Here is a 24,798-nt window from a genome sequence, read left to right as displayed (position 1 = left end):
CAGTGGGACACTTGGAGGTGGTCAGGAGATGAAGTGGAGCAGAACAACAAAACCAACCTCCCATCTCCCCAGGTTTTATGCATTTCCCTTGCAGCTGGTGCCCTCTCGCGGAAAGCTCTCACCACTCAATTTTGTCTGTTTTTCCTAATGCGAGAGCATCGTTCAGCAGCATACGGGAGCCGTGGCATTGCCCAAACCCAGCACAGCCAGCGGGACCCCTTTTGTGGGCACACAGCTAAATGTGCATTGGCATCTATCTGAATAAAGCTGCTCTCCTTCACATTTATCCTGGCGGATTGTTATGGTGTTACCTCTCTTGCAGGTGTGCATCTATATATCACTAATGGATATACATCTAGAATACACTTAGAGGATATAAAGGGAGAGAGATACCCCGTTTTTACATGGATATACTCAAGATATATGGATATATATCTTGTTTATACACATATATGTGTATCTCCTATAAATATATGTGTGCAGATATGGAGAAGGCATATAGAGAGATGCATATGAAGATATGTATGGAGATGGAGGAGGTAAATAGGAAGATATACATGAAGATACATGTGGAGATACACGTGAATATTATACCCTACACACAGATATATGGGCTGTAGCGTGCTATACATCCCACGTGTCATACCTCTTGTACATCACCCCATAGGCAACGCGTAAGAGTGGAACCCAGCCACCCACTCGCACCCAGACCCACGGAAATAAGAGGAAAAGGCCAACCCACCCCCAACCCCGAATCAGCACTGCGCTGCCCACGCCGCGGCCCCGAGCTTTTGGCCACGCCCCCAAGTCCTCCAGAGCATAAGAGAGCTAGAGAGAGACAGCGGAAGTGCGTCATGTCTGAGACGGAAGTGACGCCGAGGCGCGGCTGCCGCCTGAGGGGAGGCAGTTGTGGCCGCGGGAGGATGCCGGTGGCGGTGATGGCGGAGGGCGGTTTCGGCTTCAGGAAGCTGCTGGAGCAGTGTGAGACTCAGGAGCTGGAGGTGCGTTGGGCCGCTGTGGGGCTGGGGTTCGAGCTGGCCGCTTGCGCTGGCGGAAAGCGCCTCGAAACTCGCGGGGCTGCAGGGGAAAAGGGAGGGAAGTCCGGTTGTGTGCGGCTGCCGTGTGGTTGGGGAAAGGAAGGAGTTGGAAGGAGGCGGGCAGTGAGCTGGGCTGGGAGAATTGCTTCTGGGTTTGTGAGGCTTCGGTTAGAGGGTCTGCGTTGGGAACTTCCTGCATGCTGTTCTACGTTTGGGTGTGTGAATTCCTAAATCTGATTGCGTGCAATGCTGGCCTCTCGTTAAGGCCGGCATATATCAGTATTCATCACTCAGTGTTAGTGAGCTTGGATCAACAAAAGGAGTTCCCACATACAAATCATCGTAACCCCAATAAACGTGAGCAGTTTCTGCCTTCTTGCCCCTTCTCCAATGGCTGTGTTATGGCAAATACCTCGTAATATGGTGTTAATAAGCATAATACCAAAATCCTGTGGTAAATGCAGGGGCTGCCATGGTGATGCTAATAGCCGTTCTCTGGTGATATCCACAGGCCTCTCAGGAGGGGTCTTGTGGCACTTCTCTAAATGTGAAGCTTGTGCATCCTACTGTCGTGATTTGAAAGAAAGGAGAAATCTGTTTTTTTTTTCCCTTTTTGCACACTCTTTAGTGGTTCTGAGTTTAGATCTTGTTATCTTCTCAGCTGAAAAGAGAGAGTGGATGCAGTCAGTGTTTGCTTGTGCTCATGGAACTTAATGCTTTTTCAGCTTGCTGTTGATGAACAGCAGAGTTTTACAGGGAAAAGAATAATCCTTAAATGGAAAGAGGCACTGCTAATAGTTCTGCAATGCTGAGCCTCACTTAGAAACAACAAAAAAAAACATTTTGCAGTTTCAATTTCTTGTTTCTCTGCTGAGCCCAGGTGCACCCTCGTGCTTCTGCCATGATGCTGCAGCTTCTTAGTATGCCCCTAATTCAGTGGAAGGGGATTATGAAGTTATGGAGGAGGTGCTGTGCTGAAAATATGGGCAGTCCACTTCCTTGAGTGATGGGTGCACGTGTATAATGAAGAAGTGTACCTGTGTGCTATGTGGAAGAGTTGTGTGTTTTAGTTGGAAGCTGTATAGCTGAGCAGATCCTCGAAGTAGCACCTGGACAGCACATACAGTGCAGATGTTAATTAGGGAAGTGTGGGAGGGATAGTTAGGGTAATGAAATGGTGCTGCTCCTCAGACAATATGTTAAGTTGCTGTACTAAATGGATTCCCGGTGGGAAATGTCAATTCATTTACAGTTTATTTCTATATATGCTATTATCTTCTCATTCAAATTTAACAGCCTTCAGAGCAGTGGTTGTTGTCTGGCCTGGGCAGCTGGTTTCCTGGCTTTGGCCTGTGGGCTGCCTTCTGGGTGTCAGCAATGGAGCCCTGGAAGTTTGGGGCTTTGTTGCTGCGTCCAAAGATTTGGCATCCCTTCCTTGCTTCCCTGCTGCAACACCTGCAGAGGCTGTTATATTTGTAGGTGGGTAATGATCCCTGGAAATGGTGTCAGAATAGCTGGGGATGATGCCTCCTTAGTGGCAGCTGATCATCTCCTTTTGGCTTTGGTGAACCTGTGAGTTGCAGGTGTAAATAAATAAAGTGGCTGTGTAATTGCCTTCCTCTGAGTCCTTTCTGCACCGTCCTCTTCCAATAAGCTTTTTAGCTATTTATCAATCTTTTCAGCTTTTTAATGATGGTAGACTTTCAAGATTTTAGGAATTTATTACAATTTTTTTCTCACTTGTATCGTTTGAGGTCTGCTGAGGTGTGCTTAGTGTCAAAGCTTGGCTGGGATTTTTAAGAAGTTCAAATGAGCAAAGCAAGTTTCTGGTATGGTGTACCCTGAATGGAGCTGAAGCTGAGGTTAAGATAGATGACTAGGAGATGACATTATTGACTCGAAGAGGTGGCTCTGAGAAAGTATGAAATTGGTTGCTGCTTCTGTGAGCTAGAGCTAGGATGTTGGTGTATTGAAGTATGTGATTTTTTTCTTATGGCAAAAAAAAAAGTAAGCTTTATAAGTAAAACTCCTGGCATATGCAAGTTATTTGTCAAAAAGATACAGCTGTATTAATAAAGTATTGTGGTAACTTTTATTGTAAATGAAGCATGTAAACTTCCAATGACTTGTCCACAGCCATTGCCTGATGCAAAAAAAAAAACTCCCTTGAAATGCTCTGTTTTACTCAGCTGCTTTGAAAATACATAACAAAGTGATTTGCACTTGTTCTTTAGGCTCCTGGAGGAATTGCAACACCCCTCGTTTATGGCCAACTTCTAGCTTTATACCTGTTGTATAATGACATGTAAGTGGCTTTTATTAATCTTTAACCTCAGATATCAGATTTGTTAATATTAGCCTGACCCAGATTGATATGTGGTTACTAGATTACTAACAGTGGTGTGACTAATAACATGCATGAAGTAAATGCGGTCATCTTAAAATAAACAAGATTAAAAACAAAAAAACAACAACCAAATTAAGTCTTTCAATCTTTACTCTGTCAGGAAGAGTTCTCTTATGTTGGCACTTCACTGCTCTCCCTGATCATAGGGAAACAAGTGGAGTTATATAAGTTGCTTCTGGAATTGGCTCCTTTGGAAAGTGCTGAATGTTTTCATGTTTTGAATTACAGCTTTTTAAGGCTGCATTTCTTTTCTGTAAGACTGGAAGCTGCTGCTTGTGTCTAAAGTTATCCTGCGGTACCTTAAAGCTTTCTGTCATAAATTATGAGGAATGTTAATAGTTTGAACAAGCTAAATGTGTATCTCGACCCCTCTGAATAAAACCATAGTCCTTTAAATGTACCCTGATGGATTATTAAAAGTAAAAATTTGATTCTTAGCACTTAAAATCTTATTGAAATGGTGTTTCTGTATCAGGCAGAGTAAATGACACTGCTGCAGATGAAGCCTGTCGGCTCGTTGGTCTAGGGGTATGATTCTCGCTTAGGGTGCGAGAGGTCCCGGGTTCAAATCCCGGACGAGCCCTTCTTTTCCAGGTTGGAACTAGATGATCTTGAAAGGTCCCTTGCAATCTAAGCCATTCTATGATTCTCCCAGGGCAAATTCTATCCTTTGTGAGGTTGTGTAGTAGGTTGATTCAATTGAATTTTGATCTGATATTATAGAACTGCGCCATTAACAGAACTTGTACTGTTAATAAATATTAGTGTTTCATTTTTAGCTCATGCTCTATCTTTCTGTTTTTGTTTTGTAATATATCAGTACATTAGTATGTGTATATATTTATAAATACTCATAGACTGGTGGGGGGAGGTGTTCAAGAAAGGCACTGAGAAGTCTTTTAAACTTTCTTTAGGAACAATGCACGGTACCTTTGGAAAAGAATCCCTCCTGCAATCAAATCTGTAAGTACTTCATAAAATTCCAGTTGATACTAAACCTATTTTGTGTAAGCTTGAAAACAATGACTTTTTTCCTCTGTGAGGTTTCTGTTTAAGTAGCCTTGGGCTTGGTTCTGTGCCATGAACACACGACCAGCAGGTGGCATTCGTGTCTTCCAAAGGTCTTCAAGTTGCAAATCTGACTATTGCTGCTTTTCCTTTGCAAGTAATCTCATGGCATAAAGTTCTCTAAATCTAGAGATTATTATTGGAAAGCCTCACGATAAAGAGTAGTCAGCTGGAGGAAAGCAGTGACTCTGGTCTAAATATCTGATTCTGGGCTGCAGTTGCACTCCATGTAAAGATGCAGAATACCTTATGCAGTGAATTATAGTTTGATGTTAGTTGTACCATCAAATTTAACTCTCTGAAGGCACTTCATTTTGCACTGCCTTTGGATCCAAGATGCGTTTTGAGGCTGTAGCTACTTAAATCAAAGATATTACTCTATTACCCACACTGGTGTTTGGTTACTCTTCTGGTAGAATGGTGTTCATTCTGAACCTGTTGACCAGTGTGCAACACAGTAGAAGCAGCCCTTAAAACTAGTAGTGGGAAAGCAGTTGTAGTGAGCATGGTACCATTTTAAATGTGATCCACATTTGAGACTTTCAAGCTAAATTGTTTTCACTGTGTAAACATCTGCACTCTGTAAAGCCTATATTAGAGAAGGAAACATCTCTTTGCTCATGTGGGTGGTAATCTTTGCAATAATAGTTATTAAAACAAGAGTTCCCAGTGCTCCTCTCTTCATCATTACGTGTATTGAGATCTGCTTGCAATGGGGAAAGGAAGATAGTAGGAATGAGTTTGTACAGAACGGTCACTGTGGAGAATAGACAACTCTGGATTAACTGTTTTTGTCACAACAGGCAAATGCTGAACTTGGTGCAGTTTGGTCAGTAGGACAAAGAATCTGGCAAAGAGACTTCCCAGGAATCTATACAACAATCAGTGCACATCAGTGGTCTGAGACTGTTCAACCGATCATGGAAGCACTCAGAGGTACAAACTGAACTCCTGCAGATAGCACATAACCTGAAGTTATCTGTAGATGTTTTTTGGCAAGTCACTACTTGAGATTGCCATAATCCAGTCTGGTCAAGAAATGTGCCAAGATTTTGTTTTACTTAGAGGATGTTAGGTACTGAGTGTAAAAGAGAAGCTCACTACAAAAAGCTTTTGATTATACCTGATGTACTTTTTTCTATTGCATGTTGTTGTATGCTCTTCTTGGAATTTCAAAGTTTGTTTTATTGTGATAGCACAATGGACTACTCTAGGAGTAGATACACAACTTGGTCAAACTCATTTAACCAAGAATGTTGGCAGTTTGGTTTGGCATTTCAGAACCTTGTGGTGCTTATAAAAGTTTCCTTTCAAGGTGGCTTTAAACAAATAGTTTAGCACATATAGTCTGTGTAATATTAACATGCAAATAACCAGACTTGCTACTAGAGGGCACTACAGACTGCTAAGAAACTTCTGAAGTATTTTTCAATAATAAATTTTCTGTGGTTTTTAGGAACTGCTTTGCTATCAAAGCAGACCTGGGGGGAAAAAGGGCGTGAATAGTTGTAACTAATTGCTATATTTTAATGATTTTTTCATGATTTTTCTGGTTTTGAACACTTTGAGGCAGGTTTATTTCTAGTGGTAAATACCATCCAAAGCTGAGTTTCCCAAAGTGCAGTTTGTCTGTGAATGGTTGTGCCCAAACTGCATTTGGAGATGAAATGCTATCCCTGAGGGGTTTTCTCATGGCATAAGCAAGCTGTTGTCTCTATCTGTGACACTTGAGACTTGAATAAATTGTTGGAAAGGAGAACTTTGAGGTTTTAGTGGTTATCCAAAGGGGTTTTGTGCTGTTTGAATTGAAAACATTATCTCAGATTTCTTAGCTATGGAGTTTACAGCATTTCTCTCTTTCTAGATGCGACTAGGAGGCGAGCTTTTGGACTGGTTTCTCAGGCATATACCTCAATAGTTGCAGATGATTTCGCAGCCTTTGTTGGGCTTCCTGTAGAAGAAGCTGTGAAAGGTACTTGTATCATCAGTTCCTTGAGATTTCTGCGGGTGGTCTGAACTATAGATGGTGGTAAATAGCAACATGTATACAACCTCAGAAATTATCGTAAAGAAAATTGGTGAGGCAGTAAATAGTGGTAAATTGCTTAGCAAATAGGAGTTTGGGATAAATGCTTTACCACTGTTTTCCTCTTCTGTGTGTGGGTGTGTCTAAGCAATTCACCAGTGAACAAAAATGAAAGGTGAGAAGGCTCACGTGCTGTTATTTTAAGAGCTTGTTTGCTGAATCTAATGTCTAAATGCCCCTTAGAAGTGTCTTGGGTTTGTAGCAGGGTACTGAGGTGCTTTTATTTTGGTCTTAGTGTGCATCTGTTTTGTTTCTGGCAGTTCTTTCTATATTTGTAAGGACAAACCTTATACATGTCTTTTCAGGTGTATTAGAACAGGGCTGGCAAGCAGACTTCTCCACCCGCATGGTAATGCCTAAAAAGCCAGGTAGGTGGAGCTGTTATTTCACTAGACATTGAATTTAACATTTTCTAATAACTAGGTGCTAGTTTTTAATTAAAATTTTGCATAACATTTTACATATTTTATGTGGACTTGCACAGCTGTGAAACGTGGAATGTTTATAAAGTGTAGGAAGTACAAATTAGTGAGTTTAGTTTAAGGTTACAAGCAGTCTGGGTTAAACTAAATCCTCCAATTAACATTTTTAAACAAAAGCAGACAGGATATGCTACAGTTTCTCCTTCTCCTCCTCTGCTGTTGGCTCTGACTCGGTGGAACATAAGTTGGATGACCTCAAATGACATGTCTTAATTTAATAAAGATGAGCAAAAAATATACCATTTTCGAACCTGGGAACTTTTGTTAGGAGAAGCTGAACTTCAGGCAGGGATTTAGTAGATCTTTATTCAAGGACTTGAAGTTGTTGGTGTAATTTCCTTTGCTTTTCAACTCTCATGCTGTTAATAACAGGATTGATACTTCTGCAGAAGATCTTTTCCCTAAGGTTGTGTCTGAGGTTGATTTCTGTCTGAAACAAAATGAACATAAATTAACATCTGTGAAGGCAGAGATGTTTTCTCTTAAGCTGTATGGTACAGCTCTGGAAATAAGAGTCAAATTGGCACATAGCTAACATCTGTAAAGCTAATAGCAGGAGGAGGGAAGAATCTTCTGTATGTGCAGAATTCTTAGGTGTTCAGAGCCCAGAACATCTTATTAAACTTGTGTCAGGCAAGGTGCTGGAATTGTTTTCTCTGGGGAAGCATAACCAGCCAAAGTCCTGAGCTTTTTTTTACCTTCCACCAGTTTCTTTTTCCTTGAAGTGTTGCGAGATGAGCTGTTTTAAGAGCTGCTTACACCTGGTACTTTTCTAAAAATTGGTTGCAGAAACCTCTATTGAGGCAAGAAGAGGCAGTTGTCTGTTTTGAAGCTGCATGTGGTGTTCACTGGATGTTGAGTATTGTGCGTTTTAACTCTGAAGTAAAACCTTGGCCTGAATAGGCCTAATTTTAATTACCTTTTTTAATGCAGTTTTGGTTTGGTGTATATGATTGTTTAAAATCAGTGCAGTGGGTTAATTTCTGTTGTATTTTTCTATAGGTGTACTGGAAGCTTCCTTTAACAGACTTATTCCTTCATCAGGTATTTCCTGTTTGTGTACAGTTTACTTGCACATGTTGAAGACTTGCATGATTAATATAAAGAGTTTCATCAGCACTACAAAATATCTCTTGAATCCTAGAGAATTACGTCCATCCCTTACAAATAAATGTAATTGGGCTACTTACACGTTTGTCTTTTTGTCTTACTATGTATCAGTCTACATTTTAAGCAGTGCCCAAAATGTTTGCCAGAAGTGTCTAAAATGTAGAGATTTAATTTCAAGCCAGTTTAAGGGCTAGTCTTCTCAAAACCACTCTTTTGCTTGCCAGTCTTGTCTTAATGTGCATTTGTAGACCTAAGCAGTATGTTCCTTTTAACTCCATCTTGAATATTGCCTTTTAAGAAGGAAAATTACATTGCATTTATTATCTTACTGTTCTTCAGTCATTTTTAATTCCTGACTTGCCTTAGTGGGTATTAACCACTTGTCTTCCAGTCTATCCTTACTCTACTAAGCTAGCATTTATACAAGTACCTGCACATACTTTTTTCCACAACCTGTGAGGTGTTTCTGTTAGTCATACAACCCAGTAGATTTATTATGTTCAACATGACAGCTTGGAAGGAAAGGAGCTGCTGAAGAGCTCCAGGAGTCTTTTCTCAAGTGGAGATACTGTCAATCCTCATTATTCACAGATTCCAGTATATGCAACACGTTTTCTGGAAGCATGCTGAAAGCTGGAACTTGTTACCTTTGCTGTTAGTAACTCTTGGACAACTTGGTGTTGCAGATGACAGGAAAGTAGTCTGTCAGCTAAAGCTGTGTAGTTAAGAGAGCAAACTTAGGTATGTGCCCTGTCAGTGTCTCATGTTTAAGCTTTCCTTGCTGCTGTGATGGATGGTTGATTTGCTTTCTTAATTTGATTAATGCAATATTTGTTTTGTTTTTCTAGAACCTGCTCCAGTTCCACCAATTCCAAATGAACAGCAGTTGGCCAGATTGACTGACTATGTGGCTTTCCTTGAAAATTGATGAACCTGCTTCTTTGTCTAGCGTAACTTGGGAATCCTGTGTACTGACAGTTCTAGAAATCCAAGACCTATTTTGTATTTGTTAAATGTTGCAGCATCCCCTTCCAAATGTGTGAAGTATACAGTGTATGTTATCCTAGTTTGTTTTGCCAAAGCCAAGCTAGCAATTGAAACAATCCTTTAACTTCTGTAATACTTGTTTAGTAGGTACACAGCAGTATTACCCAGTAGGTTTTCTATTTTTACTGACTTGTAGCCAAGAGATGCAGAACTTTTTTCAGGTGTATCAAAAGTGAAGAAGAAAATTTTGAGTAATGAGACAGGTTAATGGTATGGGGGGGTTAATGTTACTTGGTTACATGCTTCTTTGGTGAGCACTGCAGTGCTTAGTGCAGGTCAGTTGCTGTTCATCTAAGGTACAAAGTGACAGACTGCTCTACCTGCATTTGTAGAGAATGTTTTGATGAAACAGTAACAAAGCAACTTACAGTAACTCTTTTGTATGTCTTTGACAATTTTCTTATAGTTGATCTTTTTTTTCATTGTTGGTCTCTGTAGTTTAAATCTTCTTGTTTTGATTGAGATTTCATGTTGGCATGTTTTTATGGTGGAATGATTGGAGTCTTCTAAGGAAAGGCAAAGGTTTGCTTTGAGGAATAAATGTTTTATTTCTGAAGGTTTTATTTTTCAGTACACATAGGACACTAGGTATTTTTGCTTGGAAACCATATACCTTCTCAAAGCCTGTCATGATGTGGTTCTTTCCAGTACGGTGAACCTGGATCTGCTAGGAACAGCTCTCACCTACTTTAAGCTTACTTGTCTGAATTACTTCTGCAGTTATGGAAAGGACTTTAAAAAAAAAAAATCAGCTACCTAAATCAGATCAGTTTCCCTGAGTAGGGAGGCCAGTCAGGAGAAGGAGAATTTTGTGCTGCAATGTCAGTTTGAGGAATAAATTTCCTATACCAGAGCACTGCATAAGCTGAGAGTGGATTTTAGAAACAAAAAGATGAGTTGCATTCCCAGGCTTTTTACTGTTCTTATGATGGTAAAGACTGTGGAAAACAGTGGTGCTTGAAAGGGCAGTGCATGCCATCACTCACTTCTAATCCCCCTTTTTCAACATCATGTTTAGTGGTTTGTTGATGTCAGGTGTGCTCTATTATGATTGTTTTTCCAGTGTGCACTACCTACTGTACATTCTCTTGTTGGGGGGATGTGTTAGCAGGGAGGAATTCTAAACTGTGCACTGCTGCTTTGAGAGCTCCCTTTATATGTAAACATTTAGTCAAAATGATTATTTATTTGAAACTAACCTAAGACCTGGATTGCTAAATATGATGCAAACTTATCTTCAGTGATATTAAAGAATGTGTTTACACTGACCTTGTGTATCTCGTTTTTAATTCTCTTCTGAGTGCAGTTCTGGTTTGGCTTGTTTTTTTTTTTTCAACATTATAATTGGCCTAATTTGAACAGGGCTAGTTAGAGGTTAGTGTAGTGCTTTGTCTAGACAGGTGTTTAGAACAACTTCATGTTTATGTGGAGAATTAAAATACTGGCCTTCAGGTGTCACGTAAAACGTACAAAGGTGTGAAGCACTTGAACTAAGTGAAAATCTTCCCTACTGTGTGTATATATTGGGCAACACTGTTGGAGTTTTTTTGTGGATGCTGGTAATCTGTGTCTTAAATGTAGTAGTTGGATTTTTGTGCTCTGTCCATTCTTACCAAGCTAATCATCTTGAGATAATGTCTGGTCTGCTGCAGAAGTAAAGGTGATTTTAAGTTTTTGGTGTGCAGTTAACACATTTCATGCCTGGAATTCTATGCTTCTCACCATGCTGTTCTGTTTCATCATCTTTGCCATCTAAGTGACTCCAGAGTTTTCATCTTCATTGCCCTTATTTGTGCATACTGCCACAGTACCAGGCTGTTTTGTTTGTTTCCAATCCTTTTTAAGATTGCCTTTGTTCTAACATCACTTGAGCACTGCTCTATTCTCAAAACAATAGCGACAGTTATTTCAATATCTTCAGTGTCAACAGTGAAAACTAGTTTGTGCATCAATGCACGTTCAGGGTTTTTCTCCTCTACTTAGTGTAATACATGCATGGGTAACAAATGCACAGTGAACAAGTAGATAAAATTCAGTATCTTGAGTTATTATCTCTGCAAGCAAAATTCTTGACTAATTTTTATAATGTTTACATTCTTGCCTTGCTAGTGTAAATTTAACAGGTTTTGTGGTGAATAATAGCAGTTTCCATCATGAAAACTAACTCTGCTACTAAATCTGTTACTTACATGGGAATATTTTTCTATGTTATACTGTTCTTCCTGGGGGGGGGAAAAAGGTACATATGAAGCTGCCTGCAAAACACAATCCCATATTTCCTCAATGCTTTTTTCCTTTTTCCCTTTAGTGCAAATGCCATTTGATTCTCTTGTATGGATACTAACTAGCTCTGTGTTGCTGTTCAGGCTTAAGTGAGCAGGTGAGGAGTAGACTGAATTCTAATATCTCTAGTTCTGTGATGGAATCTTAAATGTTGGTGAGGTAGGGATATTAGATCCAAATAAAATGCTGTACTTAATCTGAGCAAAGCAAATGGTACCAATTACTGAATTGGTGAGGCACTTGAACAGGTTGCATAGAGAAGTGATGGATGCCCAGTCCTGGGAGACTTTCAAGGCAAGGCTGGATCAGGCTCTGGGCAACCTGGTTTAGCTCTGCATGTCCTCCTTCATTGCAGAGGAATTGGAAGGGACATTAAAAGTTATCTAATCCAACTCTTAGGGATTCTGTGATTCTAATTGATGTTTTTTTTAGAGTAAAACTGGAATAGGTCTTAATTTACTCTAGCGACACAACTTAAAACAAATGCCTTTGGAGAATATTGTTGATAACTGTCATGAGACCTTTAAGGAACTTGCTTGGCATGTATTTAGCTAATGAAGCCAAACTTAAGTGCTCTTAAAAGCAGTGATCAACTGATTCACAATACCGCTAAGTAGGGAATTTATAGCCAGTGCAAAGTGTATCTTAGTCTTCTGTGGAGATTAGTGCTGTCATGCATGGTTTGTTTTCTGAGCTTAACTACGCCTCAAAGTGGGGAAGAGGACTAGCTCAGAGTACTATGAAATGATGGAATTTAGTTTTAAGCTATTGGATCAGGAAATTTGGATTTACAGCAGATAAGTAATGAAATTGACAGTTGGGTTTAGTGGCTTAAGGCAAGTGGAATTTTTTTGCATATTAGCAGAGGTTCCCTAGGTAGAAAGATGAATACTGTTAATATCATTGCTTAATTAATTTTCACTGGACCAGGCTGCTGGGTGTGGTTGTGGATTCTCCTTCTCTAGAGATAGTCAAGACCTGCCTGGATGCCCACCTGTGCAGCCTGCTGCAGGGAGCCTGCTTTGTGGAGGATTGGACTTGATCTCTAAGAGGTCCTTTCCAACTCCTGTAGTTCTGTGCTTCTGTAATCTTAATCCTATTAGGCGTTTTCTCAATGCCTTGAGGAAGTTGTCCTTAAAGCTATTGTTAAGCTAGGAGCTTGGAGCTCTTTTCTTGTAAAGGCAGCAAGTAGCCTTGGTACAGGAACTACTTTAGCCTTGCTCTAATCCATGTTCTTTAGTTTGTGAGTGTATCAACGTTTTTGAAAGGTTTTATAGAAACTTTTTGAAGGTGTAATTAAAAAGAAATGACACGCCACTGAAAAAGTTGAAATTGCACATCTTTGTTTGAAAAAAAGAGTTCCTTTCTGTTCTTGGCTTGGGCCCATCTTGTTCTAAATTACTCCAGCCTCAGGGGGGTCAATAATCTTGCTGAATGGAATTAGTCCATCAGATGTGATCTACATTAAAAGACTTCAGTTCATACTTTCACTGCTTTGGCAAACATAGCTTTGTGCTGCTTTGTTCAGAACTCTGTCCTGGTAAACAGCTTTTGTAAATAATTTCCTATGCATCTTCTGTCACTTGACTACTTACCTGAGCTACTTTAACCCTGTGCTTGCTACTTGACAGTGAAGAGGCAATGTTTTTGTGGTCTCATTTACTTTTAAAATGAAAGCAAGTAATGCAAGTTTTGGAGTTCTTCCAAACACTTTTTTGTCTGCAGAGCTGGAAGTCTGGAGTGGGAGGACCTCTGGATTAAACCACTGGGAATTCAGTTGGGAGCAGAGATTTTTTTTTTGAAGGATTTGGGGAAAAAAATATTCCATTTCAACTTTGTTTTCCATTTTCATCTGCATCCCACATGTAACTGCACTTTTCTTTGTTGTTGCATTAGCTTCTCTTATGTAGGTCAGCAATCCCTTTCCATTTTCTGTGTTGAATGGAACTGTAATATCTTTAACTCAAAGATTAGCACTGTTTGGAAAGAAATTGTTTGGCTGCAGAGTGTCTCTCCCTGCTGAAGATCCTCATGGAAGTCTTCCTGATCTTGAAGAACAAAGCTTAGTAGATATTTTAGGATGTGATCAGAGCTGTTCATAACTCATTTTAGTGCATTCTCCTTTCATTTTCCTGTAGGAAAAAATGCCATACTTGGTGTTGCCTGGAAAGCACTGATGTTGCTTTATTATCTGCTGGTGTTTCCTTCCATACCCAGGAGGAACTCTCATGGCTGGCCCTTCCATTTCCATAGCCACAAACAATTCAAAGCATCTGCTGTAGAGCCTGTCTTCCTGGATTGACAGAAGCAGTCCTGAAGTCTTTATATGATGTTGGTATTAACAAACATAATTTAGTTGTATTTACTCATATAATAGTAGAAAGGGCTCAAGATTTTACTCTGGGCTTAGCCTTGTGAAGGCTATAGCTTGTAAGGTATTGTGCAGCTCCACCGTGAAGCTTTCTTTTTCAGATCTGTTCCCATTTACTCATTCTTGGAACTTTTTTGTAATTTAGTAAATGAGTGACTAGCTTCTCTGGTCTATTTATGAAAGTTAAAATAGAAGCCTGAGTTTGTTTATTACAACTCAAATGCTCGTGTCAGAAGCAGTGGAAACCAAAAGGAAATGGTTATTCTACTAAAAAGTCTGAGTGCATAAATGAGGTAATGGTCTACTGTACTTTGACAATGGGTATCTTAAATCTGAGAAACAGTGCACTGGGTGCTGGTTGTGAGCCTTATGGCTTTATATTTTGGAGCTGATGTACTGGAAAATAATGCTAGTTATTATCCACCTGGCTGCTTTAACAATCCAATGCACTGGAGTTTTGTAGCGCCAGCTTGGGTTGTTGTAGACACTGCTTCAAAACAATAAAACTTGCCTTTTTCAAGTGTCAAGCAGATGTTAGAAAAAGAAAAGAGATAGCTTTGCAGTCGGCAGCCAATAGATAATAACAAGTGAAAGGCAAATGACTTTAAGGTCTGTGATGGGAAACAAGCTTAAAAATATTTTTGTTTCTAGCTTGGCTGACTACTTTATTACTCTACTCGTGTTGAGCAACAGAAAGTGATGTGCTTTCCTGGTTTCCTATTTTTTAAAGTTGTTTGTTAATGCTTTCACAGCAAAGAATTCCAGGTGGGTTGCTAGGGCTGTGCCCCACATCTCAGTGTAAATAACGTGAGAGAACTTGTGCAGTAGGAATGGCATGTGTACAACTGATTTTGAAGTTCTGCAGTACATGTGGATGTCTTTCTCTTGTACTCTTGCCCTGAGAATATGTTCAAAACAGCCAAGAAAGAAGCGCTTCTACAAGCAGGAGCCCAGTTTTTGTTCTGTGTGAGCCTTCTGTTTTGTTGAGATAGAACAAACAGTGCTGAATCACAACTAGTATATTACTTTTTGTATTGTAACAGCTCATCCAAACTGAGATTGATGTAAAAGTATGTGATGAGAATCTTGAGTTAAAAGGACTTGTAGATCACTGACTGCGCAGAGAACAGGGCTTGACCTCTGATTCCCAAGGTAGGACACATTCCCTTGTCAATGTTTTTAATCTGACAGATGTTTTGAGGTATATGAAACCTGTTTTATTGCTTTGTCTTTGTTTTTGGACCTAAACCTGCTTGAGGAAAAGCACACAAGCTTTGACAGTTCTTTACTTCTGAGCTTCATGAACTCAGGAAAGGATGATGGCACACACTGTGCTTTCCTGTATTAATTGGGATCACTTCCTAGACTTTGAGTGTATGAGTAAACTTGTGGGACTTCTAACTAACAGTACATAGTGGAAGTCTCATTGTGTAACACATTCAGACCAAACACAGGGAGCTGTGTAAGTATTTTTCTGTTGTTCCAACTCATGCGTATTGTATTTTCAGCCTGTCATGCAGTGCAGCTGATGCAAGGTCAATGGAATATTCAGCTTCCATTGCCCTTGAAAGAGCTAATGCTGGTACCTCTGGAAATAGCCAATACCTGATTTAATTCTGAAACAAAGAACATATAGGCACACTTTACTTATACTCTTTGAGTGAGATTGCTGATGAAAATGAAGAAAAAGCTGTTTACAGAAAAAAAAAAGGGGGGGGGGATGGGGCAGCTGCCTTCTAATAGCAAATGAAAATGCTCTCCAGTTTGGAGAGAATGTATACGAGTTATATCTGAGGCTTATAAAACCATAAAGGTCATGGATAAGCTGAATACAAAGCTTCCAAAAGTTTGCTGAACCTCTAATCCTAGAGGTAGGGAAGACTTGGATACTTTTTTTTAAAGTAGATAAAGCATACTTAGGTACAGCTTTGGGAATTTGTTACTGCAGGTGAATCAAGAGGCAGGCAATTCTTATCTGTACTCAAAAGATTACAGGTATTCAAGTTGGTGAACAGGAAACACACAGGTGTGCCTACTAACTGCCCAATTCTAGTGGTTGCTGGAGGAGTCTGAGAAGATCCACTGAGATCAGCCAGGCATAAACAGCATCTCTGATGCCATGTAAAACAGGCTAATAGGTTAGAATGACCTTTGGTCTGACTCCAGCGTGGTATTTCATGTGTTCCTGTCCTTTTGAGCCCTTTTATCATAATAGTACATTCATCTTGCCATCTTCTAGTCTTCTCCAAGCATTGTTTGACGTTTTACTTGGCTGGTATCAGTAATGGCATGTGAGTTCTTGAGACTTGTGAAAAGTGGTATGGAAATGAGTTGTGAAATTCTATTGTCCTTGGGGGATGCTGGTTATAATGAAGTGTGTGCTTACATTCTGACAAGTCCAAGAACCTTTCTTGTTTTCTAACTTTCTTGTTTTCTAACAGGTTATTTATTAGATTACTTGCTAGATTTTACATAAAAAGCATCCTAAGTTCAGGCAGTCAGTGGATGAAAAGCTTCCTTTGGAACAAAGGATGTGAATCGTTGATTTGTGCGGTGTATTGTAACGTTTTTTTGCCTCCCACAGTACTTCCATATTCGTGGCCCTTTAACATCTGGTTAAGTTCAAGATTAGTAAATGCTCCCATGAGATCCTGAACTTCAAATTCTACTTTCATGTTAAAAATGCTGGCTGTTTTCAAGACAAATCTCTAATTATAAGGGACTGTTAAACTTTGATTAACTATTACAGGCCCATGCTGACATACTTAGTGTAGATTTCTAAACCAGGTCATTAATGCAGGCTGTGATGTGTAACTTCAAGTAAAATCAGGTGAGAACTTCTCATATGCTACTTTGGATATTTAGAGAGGAAAACTTAGGTCAGTGGGAATTCCTCGGATGCTGTCCAAAGGTTTGGAGTGTCTCTAAGCGTTAATGTTGGGAAAATGCTCTGTGACCACAGGAAAGTCTCCTAACCTTCTGACACGCCAGTTCTTGAGCAGTTTTCAGGGGCAGTCAGAGAGAGTGGGAACAACTTGTCTATTCCAAAAAGTTCTCATCACCCCACCCCACCCCCCACCTTTGCTGCTCAAAGTAACTCAACCAAACCATGTGTTGTGTGTCCAGTCCTTAGTTAGCTTTGCAATAGCTGATTCCCATGGTATACAGCCTTTTGAAATGCTAAAGGATGGTTTTATCTAGATTCATTCTTTCCTGCTTTTGGCTGCTTGCCCAGCTCTCAGCTGTTCTAAAGGTTTAAGGGAAAACAGCTGAGTTGTCAACTGATCATGAGGAGACCTATTTGAATACCGGAGGTGAGTGCACCTTTGGAAATGGAAAAGAGAAGAAGAACTTCTTTTTTAATGCATACAAGTTAGCTTGAAGACTGCAGTAAGAATAACCTGGATAGATGTGGCTGGATAGATGTGGCTCAGCTGACACAAGTTTCCAAGCTAGCTGATGGTCTGGAGTAGCATGAAGTGGGAAAGTGGCTTTTGAGTGCTTTTAGAACATCAAGGAAAACTTTGTTTTTCATGTAAGAATGAAATCTGCCTCTAGGCATGTTTTGGAAGAGCTTCTAAAGACCACCAACAGCACTAGAACTGAATGGAAGTTTTAGGACCGTGAGACTTGTAGAATAAATCCTGGATAGCTGTTAACATGGGAAAAACCTGTAAGCAAGTTTATTTTATGTATTTTTCAGTTGTTTGGATACAACCTTGCTACAGAGGGACAGATGCATTACAATTCCATGCTTGCTTTATGGTTAGTTATACCCAAAGTTAATCACAGTGACTTTATCCACCTTAAGACACATACATCTTTACTGTAGTATCTCCAACTAGTACTTTGACCCAAGCTTGTAGTTCAAAAGATGCTATGAAGTCAGCAAACTAGCAGAGAAAAAGAGGCTGACGCTGACAGCTTGCTACTGTTAGCACCCAAGTGCTTTGGATGAAGTCTCTGGTCTTGTTTGTTTTCTTGATGCCTGGAAGTGAGAGGCCTGGGCTGAAAGTTAGTTCTATTGAAGGCAGCAGTCATGGCTTTGCACGACTTCGGTTGTGTGGTGCAAAAAAATCTAGGGCTTTCACTTTTAGCAGTGTCAGTTTGCAGCTGGGGAAGAAGAGGGGGAGAGCTGGCCTTTATTGGCCATTATTGTGAAATGCCTACTTCACTTTGGGATGCTTTTGTAACACTTAAGTGAACTTTATCCCTTGAGATTATTTTTCTTAGTAGAATTTTTTTTTGGAAAAAACACTGCCTGTAAGCTGAACACTACCAATTTTACCTGAAACAATGCAAAACCAGTAGCTTTTTCCATCTTCAAGACTTGTCCAAGCACCATAATTCAACCGAAGCTTTGAAAACTCAGCGGACTTCACACTGAGTTTGTGAATCTGAAAGATGGATGATCTTCAGTATTTGTTGCAGAAGACTACAGCTCAAGCTCTTAGTTGAGAAATAAAAACTGGTAAGGTCACACTTAATGGCTTCCTTTCAAATTGGCCTGTTTGAGAGTCAGAGGCAAAGCATGAGGAAAGGGGGAAAGAATGAGCATGCTTCTGGTAGCCTGTGAGGCTGTATGGTTTATAAAGAATCTGCAGGCAGGTAACAGGTGATTTTACTGACAGCTTTCTGAGGACACTCTTGAGGCTTCATCATGGCTTTTTTTTTGTTTGTTTGATGGTGAGAGCATTCTATTTCTTCCTCACATAAGGAGGTAGCTATGGAGTATTTAATCACTTGCTGTGATGGATCACTCCCATACGATTTTGGAAAGTCTGTCCGTGTGCATGAAGCAAATGGATGCTGAATTATGTGTTAACTGCTCTAATGTATCTTTTTTGCAACATGCTACCCCGTGCATAGGAGATTTTGACTCCTTTGGTTTGTGGGTGATTGCAGACAAATGCCAGCTAAGTGCTGTAAATAATGTCAGTGAGTCTGCTGCTCTTTCAAGGGAGCTTTAGGCTTTTTATGGGTTAACGTCATCTATAGGAAGCATTTCCTTGAATTTGCAGGGTACTTATGTAGAAATCTGAGTAAGGATGGATTATTTCAAGTTCTGGTGATCATGGCATGGCAGAGTAAGGCAAACCAGGGCTTGCAGAGATTATTTGCTACCACCAGCTTTCTTTTTCTAAGAAATGAGAGCTGAAGCATGGGGAGAACAGGCTGTGGTCTGCTGTGGATGTCCAGTATAGGACAGAAGGTCCTGCAGTAAGTAAGCATTACAAAGATGCTGTTGTATGTTCTCACTGGGAAGTGGTAGTGGAAGAACAACTAGGGCAACAGCATTATTTCTGTTAGAGGTCATCTGGTTACCTGAAGATATGAGATTGCAGCTTCACTAAGTTTACTCCAGTTAGTTAATTCACAAGTAAATTGGTTTCTAAAACAGTCCAAAAACCAAACTGTGGCTTTTGAGTATTTGCTGAGGGATGAGATCAGTGAATGTTTGATTTGCTTAGTTTAGCAGCCGAGGGAACAACCAGGTCTAATAGTTGGAAGCAGTCTATAGAGATCACATGTAATGAGTTTTTTTTCTTTAGATGGTGAATGAGGACTCCTGTGGTCTACCAAGACCTTTTGGAGCACGTTGTTCAGTTGATGTGCTGTGACACAACAGGATAGCTGGACTTGGTGTGAGAAATGGTCTGTGCCAGAAGCAGGGTCCTGACTGTGTAAGTTGAGTTACAACTAGAGCTTATTCCTCCTTCATGTTAAAGCAGGTCATCATAGTTGTTCTGTCACACAAGCAGCGATTTGTGTGTGGACTGGTAAGATTGCTATCAGCAGCTGCTGTTTCTGCTGCTGTATATCTGGAAAGAGAAGCTGTCAGGGAGTTTTTCGTCCCTTCCTGGACAACTTTTCTGACAGATCGTGGCATTCGTGGCATATTACTGTAATCCAGAGGAGGGCCAAGAAGATGATCAGAAGGCTGGAGCACATCTCCTACACATGCAAGTTGAGAGAGGTGGGTTTGTTCAGTCTTGGAGAAGAGAAGGCTCCAGGGAGACCTCATGGCTGCCTTCCAGTGCTTAAAAGAAGCTTACAAGCAGGAGGGGGACCAACTTCTTACACAGCCTGATAATGATCGGACAAAGAGGAATGGCTTTAAACTAAGAGAGGGAAAAACTAAGTTGATGCTAGAGGGAAACTTCTTACTGAGGGCATGGTAAGGCTACTGCACAAGCTGCCCAGAAAAGTTGTGGGTGCCTCATTCCTGAAGCTGTTCACAACCAGGCTGGGTGAGGTGCTGGACTGCCAGCCTGATCTAGTACCTGATTTAGTGATTGACAACCCTGCCCATGGTTGGAACTAGATTTTTAAGGTCCGTTCCAACTTGAGCCAAGTCTAAGTATAAGCACTACTGCAGACTCTTTTTCTAGTCTTGTTTGTTCCTGAATGCGCAGACGTGGATGTAGAGGATAAGCAGAAAACGTGCAGGTGGGAGTTGTAAGCAGACAAGACTCTTTCTGGAGTAGCTCCAGTGTAAAAGAGCCAAGATTAGCAAGATGAGAATTAAAAGGAATTTCATGGAGATTTCTTTTTTCCCATTTGGATGTTGCTAAAGGAGAAAAAGTCATGGTACAGTTGATGAACCTGACAGGAAAACATGCTTTTATGTGCCAATGGGTAGGGAAGGAGTGAACCTATTGTTCCAAGTTCTGCCTGCTCATTCAACCTGCTAGCTTTTTCTTGAGTAGTTCTGTTCAGCTCAGTGAAGAAGAGGCACCCAGATGTTATTCTGCCCAGGCAAGAGAGCAGTTCTGAACTCAGTTGGATGATGCAGTATTTACTGACTTGCTCTTTTTCCTATGAGAAATTTTAGGGGCAGCCAGATCTCTTAGTCCTTGTTTGTTCTGCAGCTCAAGAGATCGTGATGTGAAAGAAATCCAAGCCCAGCTGAAGGAAATAAAGAGAGGTTTGCTCTTGAATGCAGAGTGAGAATATTTTCCTGATTAAAAAACATTGAACACTAGCTTTAGTAGGTAATAGCACAGTTCTGGGTCTTGTTGGTAACTTGCAAGGTATGGGTTGTGTACAGTCAGAGCGACTTAGCTCTGTGTAGAGGTTTCTCTTCTCCTGTGTCAGCATAGTGAGATGTCATTTGACATTTAGCCCTGGTGAAACTCTTGAAGTTCAACAGATCCAAATGCAAGGTGTTGCACCTGAGTCATGATAACCCCCACTAACAATACACTCTGGGAGGTGTAAGGATGGAGCACAGCCCTGATGAAAAGGACCTTGGGTGCTGGTGGATGGCAGCTGGACACGAGCCAGCCCTGAGCCCTCACAGCCCAATGAGGGCTCCATCAAAAGCAGTGTGGAGGGAGGGGATCTGCCCCTCTGTGCTGTGAGACCTCACCTGGAGCGTTGCATCCAGATGGGGAGTCCTCAGTACAGGAGGGACGTGGACCCATTGGAATGTGTCCAGAGAAGGGCCACAAAAGTGATTTGAGAGATGGACAGGCTGAGAGAGCTGTGGCTGTTCAGCATGGAGAAGAGGAGGTTTTGGGGAGACCTGATAGTGGCCTGTCAGTATCTAAAGGGAGGGTTAAATTAGAGATGTCATTTCCAGATGTGCTAGGAAATGCAAGTTTTCTCTTCTCCTCTGCTAGCAGAAGCTGGAAACACTCTGCAGTGGCAGCAAGAAGCCAGTAGGATATTTCAGCTGAGCTAATGTCTGAGGGAGGAAGGGAAGCATCTTCTGCCGTCTTAGATACATGTTTGTTTTAAATCTTTTGGCCTCAGCAAAAGGCTGAAAAAGAACAGTGTGTTTCTGTAGTTTCCTAGGACTGTCTAGCCTCGGGGGCAAGAGGTCTCTCTTCAAAAATCATTTCCTCTTCAGTTTATCTCCTAGGAGTTTCATCCAGTTCTCACTGTAGTCAATTACAGGTCTTCTGCTGACTTAGTCCAAGTTGACTTGGATCAGCAATTGTAATTTTAACAATGTGGAGGAGTTTAATAGAATGGACTAATTCATGCTTCAAAACGAGCCACGTGTGCTCTGATGTGGCAAATTAAGTGAATTGTTCTTCCAGCTGCTCTGAACATGAGTCGTAATATTGACTTTGAGGCTATAAATGTCACTGTTTCTTTTTCATTAGAAGTAATAGATAATAGAAGTAATAGATAATCAATCTTGATGCTTGCTGTAGGCTACTAGAAAAGTAATGGTTGCCCCATTTTTTTCACAGAAGCATCTAAATCTTTACTACAATACTTTTTGTTTAATTTAAAGCGACTTAACTGCTTTATTTTAGCAACTTCTCTATAGGAATAACCCATTTCAAGATGGGTTCTATGATCCCATCTGAGACGTTGCTCCACGGCTGACAAGTTAGGAAGGATATGGCAGTCTTTTCGAGCTGACAGTGTTTTCACCCTTTAGCAAAGTCTGACTCTAACTTATACCTATCTAACATTCAGGACTTAGTATTTGATGAGCTTTTGTGAAGCTGTAATTGTTTAGGGTATTTTGTTTGTAGCTTTATTTTTGAGAGCAAGACTATTTATAAGAACAGGTCTAATAATAACTAATAATAACAAATAATACCATCTTAACGAAAAGTCATATAGAATGTATTTCCAGCTTATTTGACATGCACTCCTGTGGTTAGTACTCAAAATACCTGGCTATAGGAAGGCTGCTGCAGCAAGCGCAGTCATAGTGGGAGTGCATTGCATTTAGCAAGGGTACCTTTTAAAAAACAGAAGTTCAATAAGGAAGGTGTGTTTTTAAGCTGTGGTGCCCCAGTGCGTGTCCTGGAAAGCATTGAGGTACGTGGTTGCAATGCTTGTACCATAGGGGTGGGTATTCCCTCCTCTCCAAGTGACCTAACATGGTTACATGTATAGTGAGATCTTTAGGAAGGGAGGCAGAGCATATGGGAATCCATGAAAGTTGGGGAAAGTACATTAAAGTGATTAGTTTTGTTACCCAGCTTCTTCCAACATCTTTGCAAATTGTGAGTCATTCTAAAGCCTTGTCATTTTTCCTGTGGTTAAGAGTTCCCAGACTTTTGTAAGATGTGTCCCATTAGAAGCATGGATCTTCTCCAGCTTCTGTTACAGTGATCTAGGCTATTATAAACAAAAGTCAAGAAACCTTTTTACAAAATATACATATAAATTAGCACTGACACAGACAAGGTAGATGTCAAGAATGATTCATGCGTGGATCGAAAACAAGAACTCACTTATGTGATGCTATCTGAAATAGATGTGCTATACCAGGGCACAAAAAAGTACATACTGAATGCTGTTTTGCCTAGGCTCAGTGTGGAGCCAGATGTTGAATTATCTCACTTCCTAGCACCCTCCACTCTCTTCCTTTGGTTAGTTAGGATGTCAAGGTTCATTATTCCCCGGATTATTTCCCTATTCTTTAGGGAGCAGGCATAATAAATCTTAGCAGGGTGAAAATTTCTTGTAAATCTTATCCAAAAAGTAGCTTTTTCTTCACAGTAATTTGAAGCAAAACAAGTTAATCATGAAACAGGACCATATTATGATTTCTCCTTGATGTGGTGCTCTTGGAACGGAACAGGAATTGGCCATGCAGTCTACATCTTGAGCTCCAACCAGACAGGAGGTACAGTGCGTCTTCCAGAGCGTGCAAGACAAAAGGTGGAGTTGTGTTTTCTACAGCTTCAGTGGGAACCTCTCTACTGGCTTCAGAGAGAACAAGGAGCCACCTCGAGTCTAGCACAACTTCTAGACTGCACATCTGGCCACGTGGCGAGGGAACTGTGGTAAGGAACTGTGCAGGCTCTGTTTGGAGTATGCTAAGTGACTGCCTGAAGCATATGAAACAGCAGAGGAAAAAGGGAAGGGAAAAGGACATATTTAACCTTTTTTTATTTCTCAGTTTTATTAGAGAAGGAGTTGCTGTTCTTCCTTTTTGCCTCTGAACTTAAATCTTGCTAAAGATGTGTAAAGTCCCCAGGCATGGAACCAAAAATACACTTAAACTTCAGAAACATTGGCATATCCAGCATCAGATCAATTTAATGACATGCCACAAGACAACTTTCTTCCCTGTTGCATCATCACAGTGGCAGATAAGTTTTCTTCCAGTAAGGCTCCATGGGCAGCAGTCATGCAGCTGAAGGAGTGAATTAAAAGAAAAAGCTCTCAATTCCAAGGAAAGTCTTCCTTCTCAGGGTTATCAGAGGACTCTCCTTCCATGTCACAGGCAGCAGGCAGGCCTTAAACAACTCTAGCTTCTTTTCCATGGAGTATCAGTAGCAGAACCTGATGTGCTGCTCAGAGGTTCTTCAGCATGTGTCTTTGACAGCCAATATATTTTAGCTGTTTGTATTCTGTATTATTGCTACATTTGGCAGAGGTAACCTCAGCACTCACCACTGCACTGTTTGCATTGTCCCGCATAGTGGAGTGGTCTACTCTACAGTAAAATCAGTCAGTGGGAGGAACATGTGAGGAAATTCAAGTCCTCGTGATGCTTCAACTCCTGTAATTGCAATATAGTAGATCTTGGTGAATTGTTTATTTAGGCAGACCTAGATAACTAAAAACTTAAACATGTTAGTTGCAGACAAAGGCAGAGAGAAGCTGAGTGAAATGTGATGCTTAATATTCCCACCCCAAGTCTGTGATTGACAGACAGAAGAGGTTAAAATGCTTTTTTGTAGCACTTCTCTCTCTACGCTTATTCTCTCTCTACGCTTATTTAAATGTCATTTGTCACATGTGTTTTTTTAACTGATTACTCTGGACCCTTATCTATCTCAGGTACATCCTTCCATGAGATGGATATAGCCAAAGGATCCTGGGATGGTAATTCAGAATGGAAGAGACAGTATGCTTCCAAAAATCTCTTGGTGAGGTTATCAACTCAACAGAGGCTTGCATTGTATTTGAGATCCAGAATAGAG

The 24,798-nt window shown here is 40.6% G+C and overlaps 1 protein-coding gene and 1 non-coding gene across 2 annotated transcripts; both read left to right on the top strand.

Moving 5' to 3' along the window:
- Positions 1-837: 837 nt before the first annotated feature.
- Positions 838-10,505, top strand: COPS8 (COP9 signalosome subunit 8). The gene is made up of 8 exons (XM_031604531.2): positions 838-1,001; positions 3,272-3,342; positions 4,359-4,407; positions 5,316-5,448; positions 6,377-6,484; positions 6,904-6,966; positions 8,083-8,124; positions 9,039-10,505. Exons 1-8 carry the CDS (start codon positions 855-857, stop codon positions 9,116-9,118), a joined length of 693 nt encoding a protein of 230 aa, XP_031460391.2. The 5' UTR covers positions 838-854; the 3' UTR covers positions 9,119-10,505.
- TRNAP-AGG (transfer RNA proline (anticodon AGG)) lies at positions 3,956-4,027 on the top strand. Its single transcript has one exon. It is a non-coding gene; the product is annotated as a tRNA-Pro (tRNA).
- Positions 10,506-24,798: the final 14,293 nt, after the last annotated feature.

Source organism: Phasianus colchicus, chromosome 7 (genome assembly GCF_987193195.1).
Source record: "Phasianus colchicus chromosome 7, bPhaCol1.hap1.1, whole genome shotgun sequence".
Taxonomy (NCBI): domain Eukaryota; kingdom Metazoa; phylum Chordata; class Aves; order Galliformes; family Phasianidae; genus Phasianus; species Phasianus colchicus.
The sequence above is the reverse complement of the archived record's forward strand: the minus strand, read 5'-3'. Positions and strand labels throughout refer to the sequence as shown.